General features: G+C 44.5%; 1 protein-coding gene across 1 annotated transcript; it reads right to left on the bottom strand.

Annotated features, from left to right (window-relative positions):
* Nucleotides 1–2,119: 2,119 nt before the first annotated feature.
* LOC121541173 (endothelial differentiation-related factor 1 homolog) lies at nt 2,120–6,123 on the bottom strand. The gene is made up of 5 exons (XM_041850153.2): nt 5,818–6,123; nt 5,318–5,369; nt 5,012–5,172; nt 2,841–2,934; nt 2,120–2,689 (listed from the first exon to the last, which is right to left on the bottom strand). The coding sequence occupies exons 1-5, from the start codon at nt 5,893–5,895 to the stop codon at nt 2,628–2,630; spliced, it is 447 nt and encodes a 148-aa protein (XP_041706087.1). The 5' UTR covers nt 5,896–6,123; the 3' UTR covers nt 2,120–2,627.
* Between the last annotated feature and the right edge of the window lie 9,316 nt (nt 6,124–15,439).

The following is a 15,439-nucleotide window of genomic DNA, read 5'->3' as shown; positions in this document are numbered from 1 at the left end:
AGAGAACTGGAAGGAATGGCGGCCAAAGGAGGTGTTGGCTTTGGGGATGACCAGTGCGATATACCTGCTGGAGCGCATACTACGGGTGGGTGTTGCTATGGTGACCAATGAGCTAAAATGAGGCAGGGATTTGCCTAGCAGAGATTTATAGATGACCTGGAGCCAGTGGGATTGGCGACGAATATATAGTGGTTTTCTGTTCTACCTGATAATTAATTGCACCCACCAGATATAATGTGGGGAGACACTTGTGGATTTGACAGCTCTAATGCAGTTCCACCTCCAAAACAACCGCTATGAAGATGTTGGCTAAAGCTGATCTGATGTAATTGAGCCCTAGGCCAAAACCAATTGTAGGCTATGCCTTAAGAAAACATGTCAACGCATATCTTGGAACAGCACCCTCAAGGAGCAGTATTGAACAAGTATTGAGCACTTCTCCACCAGCCTCCACTAACTCTTACCCTACGAGGTCCAGAGCCTGCTGGATTTCTGTTCTACCTGATAATTAATTGCACCCACCTGATGTCCCAGTCTAAATCAGTCCCTGATTACAGCGGAACAATGAAAAAATTGTCCAGAGTTGAGTTTTAGGGGCCTACTGTCTAGGACCCCATCCCTCTGCATTATAGAGTGGCACTGGCAGGGCTGCCGTTTGGCTAAAAAACAAATCAAGGACTGTGGCATTATAAGCAACCTAAGCCAAAGTAGGCTCAGTTACCAGGTCACAGAGCACGATACAATATCGATATTGTCCTTTCTTTAGGCACAACATAAAATCTAACAATGTGAAATTAAACTAATTAAGGTCTAGATTAAAGGGGCAATCAGCAGTTGCTACATCAATTTTTGGACTAATAAATTAATGATATGTACCCATTGATTCTTAAAGAATATAACTTATAAATGCCTCATGAGCTTAATTCAACTGTGGTACCCAACAGTTGAGGTCGCTTTGTTATTGTTTCTTCTGCTGATTGCCACTTTAAGGGCTCTATTCAATCTGCATCGCGGAAGTTCAGCTTTACAGCGTGATTGAAATTTAAAGGCAATGTTCCCGCTTTAGCAGAGACTGGTAAGCTCACGGTAAACTGCTTATGTCGGCTTAATTGGAAATTACCTTTACACCGAATCTGTAACGCTTCAGTTTAACCAGCCATAGCAGACACCAGCATAGTGGATGTTTTGGCGGTGTCTAGGTGGAACTGAGTTAAAACCGTCAAATCGGTGAGCAGCTGCTCTTGCAATCATTGTCATGAAGCCACACCCGCCTTAGAAGTTCAGAACGAGAAAGTGTAGGCTATATAGAAATAATTACACTCAAATGGAAAAATCATGAAAGATCATCCTAATCAAGGTGTAGATTACATCATGTTCCAGTGTTCAAACTTGTAAACAAGGCTGCATGCGATTTCTGTTAATGCGACTCTGTGCAGCCAATGGCAATGTCCGCTTTAGGTATAATGTGGGGAGCCACTTGTGACAGCTCTAATGCAGTTCCACCTCCAAAACAACCGCTATGCATGTTGGCTAAAGCTGATCTGATGTAATTGAGCCCTAGGCCAAAACCAATTGTAGGCTATGCCTTAAGAAAACATGTCAACGCATATCTTGGAACAGCACCCTCAAGGAGCAGTATTGAACAAGTATTGAGCACCTTCAACATTGGATGAGAATTAACATATCTTTCCAATTCTGTGCACTTTAATAGTTTTGACAAATGTCATTCATATTTTACAATGGTTTTGCTTGTTTGTCAATGGGCTGGAAGTAGAAAAATAATTGATCAGGAACTGGGTCAAGTGAGCGGGCTACATTTAGCCTCTAACCCACAAAACAACTCATGGCCCTACTCATAACTCACCCACATAAATAGTTTCACTTCCCTTTACTTGGCATAGCGCTTTTGTGCAGACAAACTCAAAAATATTTGTTGTATCAAATGAGTTGTACATCAATTGTACAACCTGAGAGTACAGGGCCAAAGTGTCAGACTGGTTTTATTACTGCTAGTAACAATCTAGCACACCAGAATATCTTACTTCAAGGCCTTCTCTAATGTAAAACTAAAGATAGAATGTGTTGTTTTCTTCAAAATAACCACCAGATGACACAAAAGTAAACTGTCAAACTTTATTTGAAGATCAAAACCAAGCTACAGCAGGAGGACATGTTCATATTGTAATGACCCAATATACAATGTGTGAAAAGGCCGCAATCAAGCACTTACGAAATGGATAAAGAACATGCTCCGAGAAAAAGTCAAATCAATGCACATTGCCATGGTAAAATTCACCTTGTCTGTTTCAACCATCTAAAAATAAGTTCATGCCAAAGCAGTAGCGAACAAAAAAAAAAAAGTATACATTTCACAGCACTTTTGGTTTGAAATGTTTGCATTGTTTATAAGTCTTCTGTGATGATTTGTCAGTATATGCAACTTGTAACGTGGTGGATCACCAGGTCCTGTAGCAGGACAGGTGGAGATCAGCCCAGGTAGAGGAGGGGGGTGGAGAAGAGAGAGGGGTGGTTGGAAGGGTGAGGGAGGCAGAGTCATTGCGGGAGTAGGAAGGTGGGGATAGAGATGGGGGACATGGGTAAGGGGGGCTGATTTCGAGGCTTTGTCCTCATTTCTTCTTGGGTTTTGCCTCCAGGGGCAGTCCAATATCTTTCCCGCGCAGTTTCAAACCTGAGAACAAAAAGTTGTGATGTCAGACACAAAAAAAAAGACCAATGGTCAAGTCTAGATTAATAAGGTGGCCTACTACTCAGACCTGATTAAACATTGGGGTTGATTATGAAAAATGTCAGTGTGACAGTCTGTCCCAGATTCCACTCACCGATTGCTCTCTCAATCTTGCCCATGACCTGATTGTTGGGAATTGCTTTCCCACACTCATAATCTGCAATGACCTGAGGCTTCTCATTGATTTTCTGAAAGTGAAAGCCAAAGAGATGTCAGTAAAAATCTGTGGCCTGAAAATGTGATGCTATTTAGACCTACAGTGCATTCGGAAAGTATTCAGACCAATTGACTTTTTCCACATTTTGTTACAGCCTTATTCTCAAATTGATTCAAATTGTTGCCCCCCCCCTCAATCTACACACAATACCCCATAATGACAAAGCAAAAACAGGTTTAGACATTTTTGCAAATGTATAAAAAACAAAATATCACATTTACATAAGTATTCAGACCCTTTACTCAGTGCTTTGTTGAAGCACCTTTGGCAGCGATTACAGCCTCAAGTCTTCTTCGGTAGGACGCTACAAGCTTGGCGCACCTGTATTTGGGGAGTTTCTCCCATTCTTCTCTGCAGATCCTCTCAAGCTCTGTCAGGTTGGATGGGGAGCGTCGCTGCACAGCAATTTTCAGGTCTCTTCAGAGACGTTCGATCGGGTTCAAGTCTGGGCTCTGGCTGGGACACTCAAGGACATTCAGAGACTCCTGCGGCTGTGTGCTTAGGGTCATTGTCCTGTTGGAAGGTGAACCTTCGCCCCAGTCTGAAGTCCTGAGTGCTCTGGAGCGTACAGGATCTCTGTACTTTGCTTCGTTTATCTTTCCCTCGATCCTGACAAGTCTCCCAGTCCCTGCCGCTGAAAAATATCCCCACAGCATGCTGCTGCCACCACCACCTTGCTTCGCCGTAGGGATGGTGCCAGGTTTCCTTTTCCAAAGAGTTCAACCTTGGCTTCATCAGACCAGAGAACCTTGTTCTCATGGTCTGAGAGTTCTTTAGGTGCCTTTTGGCAAACTCCAAGCAGGCTGTCATGTGCCTTTTACTGAAGAGTGGCTTCTGTCTGGCCACTCTACCATAAAGGCCTGATTGGTAGAGTGCTACAGAGATGGTCATCCTTCTGGAAGGTTCTCCCATCTCCACAGAGGAACTCCAGAGCTCTGTCAGAGTGACCATCGGGTTCTTGGTCACCTCCCTGACCAAGGCCCCTCTCCCCCGATTACTCAGTTTGCCAGCTCTAGGAAGAGTTTTGGTGGTTCCTTACTTCTTCCATTTAAGCATGATGAAGGCCAATGTGTTTTTGGGGACCTTCAATGCTGCAAAAAAAAAAGTGGTACCCTTCCCCAGACCTGTGCCTCGACACAATCCTGTCTCGGAGCTCTACAGACAATTCCTTCGACCTCATGGCTTGGTTTTTGCTCTGACATGCACTGTCAACTGTGGGACCTTCTATAGACAGGTGTGTGCCTTTCCAAATCATATCGAATCAATTGAATTTACCACAAGTGGACTCCAATCAAGTTGTAGAGACATCTCAAGGATGATCAACGGAAACAGGATGCACCTGAGCTCAATTTCAAGTCTCATTGCAAAGGGTTTGAATACTTATGTAAATAAGGTACCCGTTTTTTACTTTTAATAAATTTGCAAACATTTCTCAAAACCTGCTTTCACTGTGTCAGTATGGGGTATTGTGTGTAGATTGATCAGGGGAAAAAAATATTTAATCCATTTTAGAATAAGGCTGTAATGTAACAAAATGTGAAAAAGGGAAGGGGTCTGAATACTTTCTGAATGCGAAAGTCAAACTGTTAAAATGTCAATCATCACTGAGGCCATCTCTTTTATGCTATACATTTATTTATTTAACTAGGCAAGTCAGTTAAGAACAAATTCTTATTTACAATGGCGGCCTACCCCGGCCAAACCCGGACGACGCTGGGCCAAATTGTGCGCCGCCCTATGGGACTCCCAATCACGGACGGATTGTGATACAGCCTGGAATCTAACCAGGGTCTGTAATGACGCCTCTAGCACTGAGATGCAGTGCCTTAGACCGCTGCGCCACTCGGGAGCAAACATACATGCATACATTGGAGGCCTCTCGAAAGCGTCCTTCTCTCCTCGCATCCTCATGTACTTATGTGAAAGTATTGGACATCATTTTCACCTACCCTGTGTTCAGATGAGTGCAGGTGCAGAGGAGACGAGGAAGCCACAGAAATGCACCAATGTCTTAATGAGTCATATGGGTTTGCGGCAGCATTACTCACAGTGGCCAGGTCTTTCTGGGTGAGGCCCTTGTTCTGGCGGCCCTGCTGGATGACCTTGCCCACCTCCAGGGAGACCCGCTGGTGCTGCAGCTCCTCCGTCTCACGGTCCAGCTTGGCTGTGTTCTTGGTCATCAGGTGCTGCTTGTTCTGCCCTGCAGACCCTGTGGAGACATTAATTGGCATGGTTAGTATAAACATGCCATAACATAATTTAATATATAAATAAATCCATCATGTCCCAGACGTCCCAGTAGGGGAGTTGGTGGATTGCACCTTGCATTTATTGCTATATAGAATAAGGCTCACATTTCTTAGTAGTCTCGAGGTCTTCTCCACGTCTCTGTGCAGCTGTGATAGCCTAGACAAAACATGCCACATTATTCAAATTTACTCTACATCGTTCCATAACACAGGGATATATTTAGCTAAATTGTATAGCTGACGAGTAGACCAGGCCAGGGGGGCTGATCCAACACAGAATCCAAACACAGGCTACGAAAACGCTGAAAATGTTTGATAAAAGTCAAATTCATCGACGTCAGTCAAATGATTAGACGCCAACCCACATAGTCGCTATTTCTGTCCACGTCGACCGTTTTACCGAGCAGGAAACGCCAGGGAGAGGCGAGGTCTCAATCAAATCCCCGGGATTTATTAGCAAGCTTCCCTGCCAGTGACAGTGTGCAGCCTACATGGGCTCAGTGGTTGGATTAAACCGCATATTTCTTTACAATATATCACGAGTTGTTTCTCAGGTTCACATGCTAAGTGGCTAATGCTAGCTGCTCTAGCTAGCAGCTAGCTACCTGCTTAGATTTGGCCTGCGCAGCAGTCGGACCCTTCTTCCTCAAGACAGTAACGGTGTCCCAGTCGCTTTCTGCCATTGTATCCAGGGATTATTCGATACCCGTAACGACAATAATTATACAAAAATTAAGCTAACGTTAGATGCCTGGGTATCAAAACAATATCTGGCGACGTAAGGCTACTTCTTTTCTACGCTTGCTCTGACAACAACAAACGACGAACTAATAACAAACACCCACGCGTCTTTCAAATCCAAAGCTTTATTCAAAATAACCTCATTAACATATACATGTTAACCTGGAGCTACAGTGACCTCTGCTGTTAGAAATGAAGTGCTTTAGAACAAAGGAAATGTCCGTTTTCTAGCATTCACAGGTTGACGTTACATGACCGTCACTAGTTACCATAGCAACAAAGCCATTTTTGATTTTTATATATTTCACCTTTATTTAACCAGGTAAGCCAGTTGAGAACAAGTTCTCATTTACAACTGCGACCTGGCCAAGATAAAGCAAAGCAGTGCGATATAAACAACAACACAGAGTTACATATGGGGTAAAACAAAACATAAAGTCAAAAATACAACAGAAAATATATATACAGTGTGTGCAAATGTAGCAAGTTATGGAGGTAAGGCAATAAATAGGCTATAGTGCAAAATAATTACAAATAGTATTAACACTGGAATGATAGATGTGCAAGAGATGATGTGCAAATAGAGATACTGGGGTGCAAATGAGCAAAATAAATAACAATATAGGGATGAGGTAGTTGGGTGGGCTAATTTCAGATGGGCTGTGTACAGGTGCAGTGATCGGTAAGGTGCTCTGACAACTGATGCTTAAAGTTAGTGAGGGAGATAAGAGTCTCCAGCTTCAGAGATTTTTGCAATTTGTTCCAGTCATTGGCAGCAGAGAACTGGAAGGAATGGCGGCCAAAGGAGGTGTTGGCTTTGGGGATGACCAGTGAGATATACCTGCTGGAGCGCATACTACGGGTGGGTGTTGCTATGGTGACCAATGAGCTAAAATAAGGCGGGGATTTGCCTAGCAGTGATTTATAGATGGCCTGGAGCCAGTGGGTTTGGCGACGAATATGTAGTGAGGACCAGCCAACAAGAGCGTACAGGTCACAGTGGTGGGTAGTATATGGGGCTTTGGAGACAAAACGGATGGCACTGTGATAGACTACATCCAATTTGCTGAGTAGAGTGTTGGAGGCTATTTTGTAAATGACATCGCCGAAGTCAAGGATCGGTAGGATAGTCAGTTCTACGAGGGCATGTTTGGCAGCATGAGTGAAGGAGGCTTTGTTGCGAAATAGGAAACCGATTCTAGATTTAATTTTGGATTGGAGATTCTTAATGTGAGTCTGGAAGGAGAGTTTACAGTCTCAAATCAAATCAAATTTTATTGGTCACATGCGCCGAATACAACAGGTGCAGACATTACAGTGAAATGCTTACTTACCAGACACCTAGGTATTTGTAGTTGTCCACATACTCTAGGTCAGACCCGTCGAGAGCAGTGATTCTAGTCGGGTGGGCGGGTGCCAGCAGCGTTCGATTGAAGAGCATGCATTTAGTTTTACTAGTGTTTAAGAGCAGTTGGAGGCTACTGAAGGAGTGTTGTATGGCATTGAAGCTCATTTGGAGGTTTGTTAACACAGTGTCCAATGAAGGGCCAAATGTATACAAAATGGTGTCGTCTGCGTAGAGGTGGATCTGAGAGTCACCAGCAGCAAGAGCGACATCATTGATATACACAGAGAAAAGAGTCAGCTCAAGAATTGAACCCTGTGGCACCCCCATAGAGACTGCCATAGGTCCAGACAACAGGCCCTCCGATTTGACACATTGAACTCTATCTGAGAAGTAGTTGGTGAACCAGGCGAGGCAGTCATTTGAGAAACCAAGGCTATTTAGTCTGCCAATAAGAATGCGGTGGTTGACAGAGTCGAAAGCCTTGGCCAGGTCGATGAAGACGGCTGCACAGTACTGTCTATTATCGATCGCGGTTATAATATCATTTAGGACCTTGAGCGTGGCTGAAGTGCACCCATGACCAGCTCGGAAACCGGATTGCATAGCGGAGAAGGTACGGTGGGATTCGAAATGGTCGATGATCTGTTTGTTAACTTGGCTTTCAAAAACTTTCGAAAGGCAGGGCAGGATGGATATAGGTCTGTAACAGTTTGGATCTAGAGTGTCACCCCCTTTGAAGAGGGGGATGACCGCGGCAGCTTTCCAATCTCTGGGGATCTCAGACGTTACGAAAGAGAGGTTGAACAGGCTAGTAATAGGGGTTGCGACAAATTCGGCGGCAAGTTTTACAAAGAAAGGGTCCAGATTGTCTAGCCCAGATGATTTGTAGGGGTCCAGATTTTGCAGCTCTTTCAGAACATCAGCTGTCTGAATTTGTGTGAAGGAGAAGCGGGGGGGGCATGGGCAAGTTGCAGCGGAGGGTGCAGAGCTGGTGGCTAGGGTAGTGGTAGCCAGATGGAAAGCATGGCCAGCCGTAGCAAAATGCTTGTTGAAATTCTCGATTATTGTAGATTTATCGGTGGTGATAGTGTTTCCTAGCCTCAGTGCAGTGGGCAGCTGGGAGGAAGTGCTCTTATTCTCCATGGACTTTACAGTGTCCCAAAACGTTTTGGAGTTAGTGCTACAGGATGCAAATTTCTGTTTGAAAAAGTTAGCCTTTGCTTTCCTAACTGCTTGTGTATGTTGGTTCCTAACTTCCCTGAAAAGTTGCATATCGCGGGGGCTATTTGATGCTAATGCAGTACGCCACAGGATGTTTTTGTGCTGGTCAAGGGCAGTCAAGTCAGAGGAGAACCAGGGGCTATATCTGTTCTTAGTTCTGTATTTTTTGAATGGGGCATGCTTATTTAAGATTGAGAGGAAAGCACTTTTAAAGAACAACCAGGCATCCTCTACTGACGGAATGAGATTGATATCCATCCAGGATACCTGGGCCAGGTCAATTAGGAAGGCCTGCTCGCTGAAGTGTTTTAGGGAGCGTTTGACAGTGATGAGGGGTGGTCGTTTGACCGCGGACCCGTTACGGATGCAGGCAATAAGGCAGTGATCGCTGAGATCCTGGTTGAAGACAGCGGAGGTGTATTTAGAGGATAAGTTAGTCAAGATGATATCTATGAGGGTACCCATGTTTACGGATTTAGGGTTGTACCTGGTAGGTTCGTTGATAATTTGTGTGAGATTGAGGGCATCTAGTTTGGATTGTAGGATGGCCGGGGTGTTAAGCATATCCGAATAACCCTAACCACACTGCTTACTTTATGCCTAACTTTAAATTAAGAACTAAAAGCACATTTTTGCTTTTATAAATTTTTCAGATATAGCACATTTTGACTGTGTGGCTTTGGTAATTGTGATAACCAGTATTAATAGGTTGATGTTACAAATATCCCGCATTCATAATGGAATAGTGGTTGATGTTAAGTATCCATACAATGTACTCTAGACATATAAACAGGGCTAGAGGCTGCTGAGGGGAGGACGGCTCATAATAATGGTTGGAATGGAGTCAATGGAATGGTATCAACCACATGTAAACCACGTGTTTGATACCATTCCATTGACTCCATTCCAGCCATTATTATGAGTCATCCTCCCATCAGCAGCCTCCATTGTATTGGTAATTCAGAGGTGGAGTGGAGGAGCCTCTATTTGAAGGTGTAGAGTTAGGATTAGGGTTGAGCCATGCCCTCTCATCTGCCATCTCTCCAAACTTTCCTCTTGTCCCATGTCCACCTAGTCTGGCTGACACAAACTCAAAGTCCTCCTCCAAGTCTGCTGTGTACCACATGGATCGCATCAGCCAGGCTAATGTCCATCCTAACCCTAACTTCATGTGCACACCCCGGTTCAACCCTAACCCATGCCTCAACCCTAACCGTAGACTGGTAATACATTGTACATAGAGCTGTAGCACAAACCAAAACCATAACCCTAGTAATACATTATACTTACAGCTACCAGCATGTTTCTACTAGCATGTTAAATAAATGTGCAATCAGAGGGGGAAAAAACTCTAGATCACCTTTACTCCACACACAGAGACGCGTACAAAGCTCTCCCTCGCCCTCCATTTGGCAAATCTGACCATAATTATATCCTCCTGATTCCTGCTTATTAGCAAAAACTAAAGCAGGAAGCACCAGTGTCTCAGTTAATAAGGAAGTGGTCAGATGACGCAGATGCTAAGCTACAGGACTGTTTTGCTAGCACAGACTGGAATATGTTCCGGGATTCTTCCGATGGCATTGAGGAGTACACCAGATCAGTCACTGGCTTCATCAATAAGCACATCGATGACGTCGTCTCCACATTGACCATACGTACCCCAAACAGAAGCCATGGATTACAGGCAACATCCGCACTGAGCTAAACGGTAGAGCTGCCGCTTTCAAGGAGCGGGACTCTAACCCGGACGAACCATCAAACAGGCAGAGTCAATACAGGACTAAGATTGAATCGTACTACACCGGCTCTGACGCTCGTCAGATGTGGCAGGGCTTGCAAACTATTACAGACTACAAAGGGAAGCACAGCCACAAGCTGCCCAGTGACATGAGCCTACCAGAAGAGCTAAATCACTTCTATGCTCGCTTCGATGCAAGCAACACTGAAGCATGCATGAGAGCATCAGCTGTTCCGGATGAATATGTGATCATGCTCTCCGTAGCCGATGTGAGTAAGACTTTTAAGCAGGTCAACATTCACAAGGCCACAGCGCCAGACGGATTACCAGGAAGTGTACTCCGAGCATGCGCTGACTAACTGGCAAGTGTCTTCACTGACATTTTCAACATGTCCCTGACTGAGTCTGTAATACCAACATGTTTCAAGCAGACCACCATAGTCCCTGTGCCCAAGAACACTAAGATAACCTGCCTAAATGACTACCGACCTGTAGCACTCACATCTGTAGCCATGAAGTGCTTTGAAAGGCTGGTCATGGCTCACATCAACACCATTATCCCAGAAACCCTAGACCCACTCCAATTTGCATACCTCCCCAACAGATCCACAGATGATGCAATCTCTATTGCACTCCACACTGCCCTTTCCCAGCTGGACAAGAGGAACACCTACGTGAGAATGCTATTCATTGACTACAGCTCAGCGTTCCTCACCATAGTGCCCTTAAAGCTCATCACTAAGCTAAGGACCCTGGGACTAAACACCTCACTCTGCAACTTGATCCTGGACTTCCTGACAGGCCGCCCCCAGGTGGTAAGGGTAGGCAACAACACATCTGCCACGCTGATCCTCAACACAGGGGCCCCTCAGGGGTGCGTGCTCAGTCCCCTCCTGTACTCCCTGTTCACCCATGACTGCATGGCCAAGCACGACTCCAACACCATCATTAAGTTTGCAGATGACACAACAGTGGTAGGCCTGATCACCGACAACGATGAGACAGCCTATAGGTAGGAGGTCAGAGACCTGGCCGTGTGGTGCCAGGATGATAACCTCTCCCTCAACGTGATCAAAACAAAGGAGATGATTGTGGACTACAGGATAAAAAAGAGGACTGAGCACGCCCCCATTGTCATCTATGGGACTGTAGTGGAACAGGTTGAGAGCTTCAAGTTCCTTGGTGTCCACATCACCAACAAACTATCATGGTCCAAACACACCAAGACAGTCATGAAAAGGGCACGACAAAGCCTATCCCCCCTCAGGAGACTGAAAAGATTTGGCATGGGTCCTCAGATCCTCAAAAAGTTCTACAGCTGCACCATCGAGAGCATCCTGACTGGTTGCATCACCACCTGGTATGGCAACTGCTCGGCCTCCGACCGCAAGGCACTACAAATGGTAGTGCATACGGCTCAGTACATCACTGGGGCCAAGCTTCCTGCCATCCAGGACCTCTATACCAGGCGGTGTCAGAGGAAGGCCCTAAAAATGGTGAAAGACTCCAGCCACCCTAATTATAGACTGTTCTCTCTGCTACCACACGGCAAGCGGTACCGGAGCGCCAAGTCTAGGTCCAAAAGGCTTCTTAACAGCTTCTACCCCCAAGCCATAAGATTCCTGAACAGCTAATCATGGCTACCCAGACTATTTGCATTTATTTATTTCATCACATTCCCAGTGGGTCAGAAGTTTACATACACTCAATTAGTATTTGGTAGCATTGCCTTTAAATTGTTTAACTTGGGTCAAATGTTTCGGGTAGCATCAGCTGTTTTTTTGGCCCATTCCTCCTGACAGAGCTGGTGTAACTGAGTCAGGTTTGTAGGCCTCCTTGCTCGCACACGCCTTTTCAGTTCTGCTCACACATTTTCTATAGGATTGAGGTCTGGGCTTTGTGATGGCCACTCCAATACCTTGACTTTGTTGTCCTTAAGCCATTTTGCCACAACTTTGGAAGTATGCTTGGGGTCATTGTCCATTTGAAAGACCCATTTGCGACCAAGCTTTAACTTCCTGACTGATGTCTTGAGATGTTGCTTCAATATATCCACATCATTTTCCTTCATCATGATGCCATCTATTTTGTGAAGTGCACCAGTCCCTCCTGCAGCAAAACACCCCCACAGCATGATGCTGCCACGCCCGTGCTTCACGGTTGGGATGGTGTTCTTCGGCTTGCAAGCAACCCCCTTTTTCCTCCAAACATAACGATGGTCATTATGGCCAAACAGTTCTATTTTTGTTTCATCAGACCAGAGGACATTTCTCCAAAAAGTACGATCTTTGTCCCCATGTGCAGTTGCAAACCATAGTCTGGCTTTTTTATTGCGGTTTTGGAGCAGTGGCTTCTTCCTTGCTGAGCAGCCTTTCAGGTTATGTCGATATAGGACTCGTTTTACTGTGGATATAGATCACAAGGTCCTTTGCTGTTGTTCTGGGATTGATTTGCACTTTTCGCACCAAAGTACGTTCATCTCTAGGAGACAGAACGCGTCTCCTTCCTGAGCGGTATGGTCGGCTGCGTGGTCCCATGGTGTTTATACTTGCGTACTATTGTTTGTACAGATGAATGTGGTACCTTCAGGTGTTTGGAAATTGCTCTCAAGGATGAACCAGACTTTTTTTCAGAGGTCTTGGCTGATCTCTTTTGATTTTCCCATGATGTCAAGCAAAGAGGAACTGAAGGTAGGCCTTGAAATACATCCACAGGTACACCTCCAATTGACTCAAATGATGTCAATTAGCCTATCAGAAGCTTCTAAAGCCATGACATCATTTTCTGGAATTTTCCAAGCTGTTTAAAGGTACAGTCAACTTAGTGTATGTAAACTTCTGACCCACTGGAATTGTGATACAGTGAATTATAAGTTAAATAATCTGTCTGTAAACAATTGTTGGAAAAATGACTTGTGTCATGCTCAAAGCCGACTTGCCAAAACTATAGTTTGTTAACAAGAAATTTGTGGAGTGGTTGAAAAAAGAGTTTTAATTACTCCAACCTAAGTGTATGTAAACCTCCGACTTCAACTGTATTACCTCAATTACCTCGACTAACCGGTGCCCCCGCAGATTGACTCTGTACCGGTACCCCCTGTATATAGCCTCCCTACTGTTATTTTATTTTACTGCTGCTCTTTAATGATTTTTTATTTATAAATGTTTTACTTTACACTTTTTTTCTTAAAACGGCATTGTTGGTTAAGGGCTTGTAAGTAAGCATTTCACTGTAAGGTCTACACCTGTTGTATTCGGTGCATGTGGCAAATAACATTTGATTTGATATAGAAACAACCAAACCATAACCCTAACGCTATAGGTTAACCCTAACCCTAGGCTGCTAATACATGTACAGCTGTAGAGCCAACCATAACTACATTTAACCCTAGACTGGTAATATTGTACTTACAGCTGTAGCACCAACCCCAACCCTAGACTTGTAATACATTGTAATCCTAACTTCTTGTCCACACCCTGGCTTAACCCTTACCCTAACCATAACCCGAGCTTCATGTCCACACCTTGGTTCAAACTTGAGCCATAATAACCCTAAGAGTTTATCATACTTTTCTCTTTGGACACATACAATGCTGGAGCTCAGCTCCCCCTTTGACCCAATGTGCAGGAGCCTGGCTCTGATTGCTCTGGCTCCAGTTCAACAGTGACTATAAAACAGGTAATCAACAATGTTACAAATACACACTGGAATGAACTTAGTTCTTTTTCTCTGTAGCCTTTAACTCCTGATTTAATTTTGTATTTGCCTTTTATTGTTGTGGAACAGGTTTAAAAATGGTTCAATATGCAGATTGTGTGGAGGGTATTTGTATTATTTAATAGAAAAGATACACAGATAACTACATAACAAGGTGTACACTTTTTTAGGTAAGTTTAGCCAATGATGTATATAAACCCTGGATTGCTGATGCTATGTATTGGCCCTTAAGAGAGAGACTTTGAAGCCACCATTCGGCCATATTGCCACTCCCCAGTAGCAGCAGAATGAATGGAATTCTACAGTATTTCAATTAAATGATTCAAGGACAAAATTACATTATTTTACACTGAACAAAAATATAAACGTAACATGTTGGTCTCATGTTTCATGAGCTGAAATGAAAGATCCCAGAAATTGTCCATAAGCACAAAAGCTTATTTCTCTCAAATGTTGTGCACAAATTAGTTTACATCCCTGTTAGTGAGCTTTTCTCCTTTACTAAGGTTACCCATCCATCTGACAGGTGTGAAATATCAAGAAGCTGATTAAACAGCATGATCATTACACAGGTGCACCTTGTGCTGGGGGCAATAAAAGGCCACTCTAAAATGTGCAGTTTTGTCACAACACAATGCCACAGATGTCTCAAGCTTTGAGGGAGCATGCAATTGGCATGCTGACTGTAGGAATGTCCACCAGAGCTGTAGGCAGATAATTTAATGTTAATTTACATTTACATTTTAGTCATTTAGCAGACGCTCTTCTCTACCATAAGCCGCCTCCAACATTGTTTTAGAGAATTTTGGCTTTACGTCCAACCGTCCTCAGCCTATGTGTAACCACGCCAGCCCAAGACCTCCACATCTGGCTTCTTCCCCTGCAGGATTGTCTGAGACCAGCCATCCGGACAGCTGATGAAACTGTGGGTTTGCACAACCAAAGAATTTCTGCACAAACTGTCGTCCTCACCAGGGTCTTGACCTGACTGCAGTTTGGCGTCGTAACCGACTTCAGTCGGAAAATGCTCACCTCCAATGGCCATTGGTACGCTGGAAAAGTGTGCTCTTCACGGATGAATCCCGGTGTATGGTGTTGTGCGGGCGAGCGGTTTGCCGATGTCAACGTTGTGAACAGTGCCCCATGGTGGTGGTGGGGTTATGGTATGGGCAGGCATAAGCGACGGACAACGAACACAATTGCATTTTATCAATGGCAATTTCAATGCACAGCAATACCGTGACGAGATCCTGAGGCCCATTGTCATGAGATTCATCCGCCGCCATCACCTCATGTTTCAGCATGATAATGCACGCCCGTTGTCGCAAGGATATATACACAATTCCTGGAAGCTGAAAATGTCCTAGTTCTTGAATGGCCTGCATCGACTAGGTGAAAAATCTGTCAATGTGCCCTTGAGCAAGGCACTTAACCCTGATTGCTCCTGTAAGTCGCTCTG

The sequence above is a fragment of the Coregonus clupeaformis genome, chromosome 27, assembly GCF_020615455.1.
Source record: "Coregonus clupeaformis isolate EN_2021a chromosome 27, ASM2061545v1, whole genome shotgun sequence".
Lineage (NCBI taxonomy): Eukaryota > Metazoa > Chordata > Actinopteri > Salmoniformes > Salmonidae > Coregonus > Coregonus clupeaformis.
This window is presented reverse-complemented; position numbering and strand designations above follow the sequence as displayed.

Bases quoted from the DNA above. Each gene is read 5' to 3' on its own strand.
- LOC121541173 (XM_041850153.2), bottom strand. From the start codon at position 5,895: ATGGCAGAAAGCGACTGGGACACCGTTACTGTCTTGAGGAAGAAGGGT. The intron at 2,935-5,011 runs GTGAGTAATGCT...TTTCACTTTCAG, and splicing joins CCCAGAAAGACCTGGCCACT to AAAATCAATGAGAAGCCTCA. The intron at 2,690-2,840 runs GTGAGTGGAATC...TTTTGTTCTCAG, and splicing joins CAAGATTGAGAGAGCAATCG to GTTTGAAACTGCGCGGGAAA.